The sequence below is a fragment of the Charadrius vociferus genome, unplaced genomic scaffold, assembly GCF_000708025.1.
Source record: "Charadrius vociferus isolate BGI_N301 unplaced genomic scaffold, ASM70802v2 scaffold1699, whole genome shotgun sequence".
Classification (NCBI taxonomy): domain Eukaryota; kingdom Metazoa; phylum Chordata; class Aves; order Charadriiformes; family Charadriidae; genus Charadrius; species Charadrius vociferus.
In genome coordinates, this window is record NW_009649874.1 from 19,828 (window position 1) to 22,102 (window position 2,275).

The 2,275-nt window shown below is 54.5% G+C and overlaps 1 protein-coding gene across 1 annotated transcript in view; it reads right to left on the minus strand.

The window, feature by feature from the left end:
• ILF3 (interleukin enhancer binding factor 3, 90kDa) overlaps positions 1-1,513 on the minus strand; it is an 18,253-nt gene extending 16,740 nt beyond the window's left edge. The window contains exons 1-3 of the mRNA XM_009891099.1: positions 1,475-1,513; positions 773-868; positions 463-689 (exon numbers count right to left, since the gene is read on the minus strand). Coding sequence (XP_009889401.1) covers positions 463-689; positions 773-868; positions 1,475-1,513 — 362 coding nt within the window. The remainder of the gene's footprint in view (positions 1-462; positions 690-772; positions 869-1,474) is intronic.
• Between the last annotated feature and the right edge of the window lie 762 nt (positions 1,514-2,275).

The following is a 2,275-nucleotide window of genomic DNA, read 5'->3' on the forward strand; positions in this document are numbered from 1 at the left end:
GCTCCAAAACCCAAAGAATTAACCCCAGCCCGGGATGGAGAAACACTCCACGGCTCCAAAACTCAAAGAATTAACCCCAGCCCGGGATGGAGAAACACTCCACGGCTCCAAAACCCAAAGAATTAACCCCAGCCCGGGAAGCAGAAACGCTCCCCGGCTCCAAAACCCAAAGAATTAACCCCAACCCGGGAAGGAGAAACACTCCCTGGCTCCAAAACCCAAAGAATTTTCCCCAGCCCAAGGTAAGGGACAGATAGATCTGCAAAGATTTCACACGACCCCCACTGAAGGATTTACTACACCTGCACGGGAAAAGTCGTTTCCACCGCACATTAGTTAAATCCTCTTAATTGCCCGGGCAGGGCAAAGCGCTTTCCCACCTTCAGCGAGCGGATTTTTACCCATCCAAGTAAGACGGCGCTACCGCTTCCGACACCGTGCGTGTTGGGCGATGTTCCTTACCCTCCTTCAGCCATTTCCTCTTCGGCTGCCGTCTCCATGGACTCTGTCTCTGGCTGCTCCCCACTGACTTTTTCTTGCTCGTCGATCCAGTCGGACACGGCTTTGAGCGCTCGCTCCGTGTGGGAGACCATGTTCTGAACGGCCTCCAGCTCCTCCTGCGTCGGGTAAACGGCCGAGTGTTTGGCCATCACGTGGCGGTCGTCGTTCACGAAAATACGCATCGGTCTCTGAAAAGGGATTTTGAAACAATTTTAGAGAGAGCCAAAAGGCGGATCTTCATCTCACGAGTCTGACACCTCCCGACCCTTACCATTTTTGCTTTTGAATGGCTGTCCAAGCGGTCAAAATGTGCTCCTTTAGATTCTTCCCCCAAAAAGACCGCACCGGCACCACACTTCTCTGGGATCTGAAAGCAACAGAAAGCCAGTTCGCAATGCTGTCAGGCCGGTCCGGCCCCGCAGCCCGCGCGGACGCAGGAGCAGAAATAGCTGGTATCGCTCATCGGGGGCAAGAAGAGAAATCGGGAGTACACAAACTCGCTCGTGAACGCCGAGTTTTCCACTCCCGGTGGAAAAGATAGGTTTTTTAAGACCCACGGTAACGACTACAGCCAGGTTTGTCAGGCAGCCCTCACCCCACCTCGCACGGGCTGCCTTCTGCGGGGGCATTAACCGCGCAGTTCTACCTGCCCGGCGGTTTAACGAGCACCACGCGCTCATTTAGCGCGCGGCCGAACACGAATGCTTCGAACCGCTCCCTCGCACGATCTCCCCAAGACGCACAGACGCCCTCAGGAGCCTGAGCTGCGCCCAAACGCTTCATCTTCCCCCCGACTTCTCGTTCGCAGCCACGAGGATGCGGCTTTGGCTCCTTATTGCCATTTTCCCTGTTAAAATTCGATTTTTTTCCCCCAAAGTTCCTGCTCATGTTTCTAAACCAAAGCGCACCAAAGGTAAAGCACTCCCCGACACGCGCTGGAGGTGCCTGCGCTGGGGGAACGGGCGGTCTTTACGCTGATATAATCCCAGGAGGCAAAGAATCGGGTCGTCATCACCTGGTTGCCCAGCGAGGCCACGGCTTTCCTTCATGCTTTGCCATATACCGCTTTTTTTACCCCAAATTCATTTTACGGCCCGCTTTGAATTAGGATCGATAGGAGACAAGTTCAGCAGCCGCACCGAAGTCTCTTCACTTCATCTCTTCGCTTCTCCCGCCATCAGGAGGGAAGAGTATAAACTCACACCACCAAATCTGGTTTTGAACCAAGCGCTCGCAAGCTCTAAAATTCAACAGATTAAGCCGAAATCGCCAACAGCCTCTTCCCGAACCAGCAGCCGTTTTCGAAGGGCACTAACCCGCTCCGACAGCCCCAGCCGGAGCAGCCAGCTCCTTTTGTTGAAATTCAAGCACTCTGTTCCTCTGCTTTAGCCAAAGGGCCTCTGAGCAGAGAAGCGTTTGTGTCCCGCGGGGACCGATTTACGCTCCGCGGGAGAAGACGGTTCCCAACGTCGCCTTGGGGCGCGCGCAGGCTTCTGGTAAGAACTTCCACGAGCCACCTCGGTGCCCACTGGGATCGACTCTTCGGCACCAGCGATGCCGCTTCTCACGCGACTAGCGGAAGACCCGGCAGTTGCTTGATTCACGGTCATTAATTTGAGCAAACACCTTTAATAAAACTTTCAATTTACCTCTCCCTGAAACGGGCTGACTCCATTCCTGCAAACACCCGATGTTCCGTGGGAACTGCAGGAACGGGTCGTTTACAAGCCTTGGCACAAGGAAGAGCCTCAACACCCGAAGGTGATGGAGATGA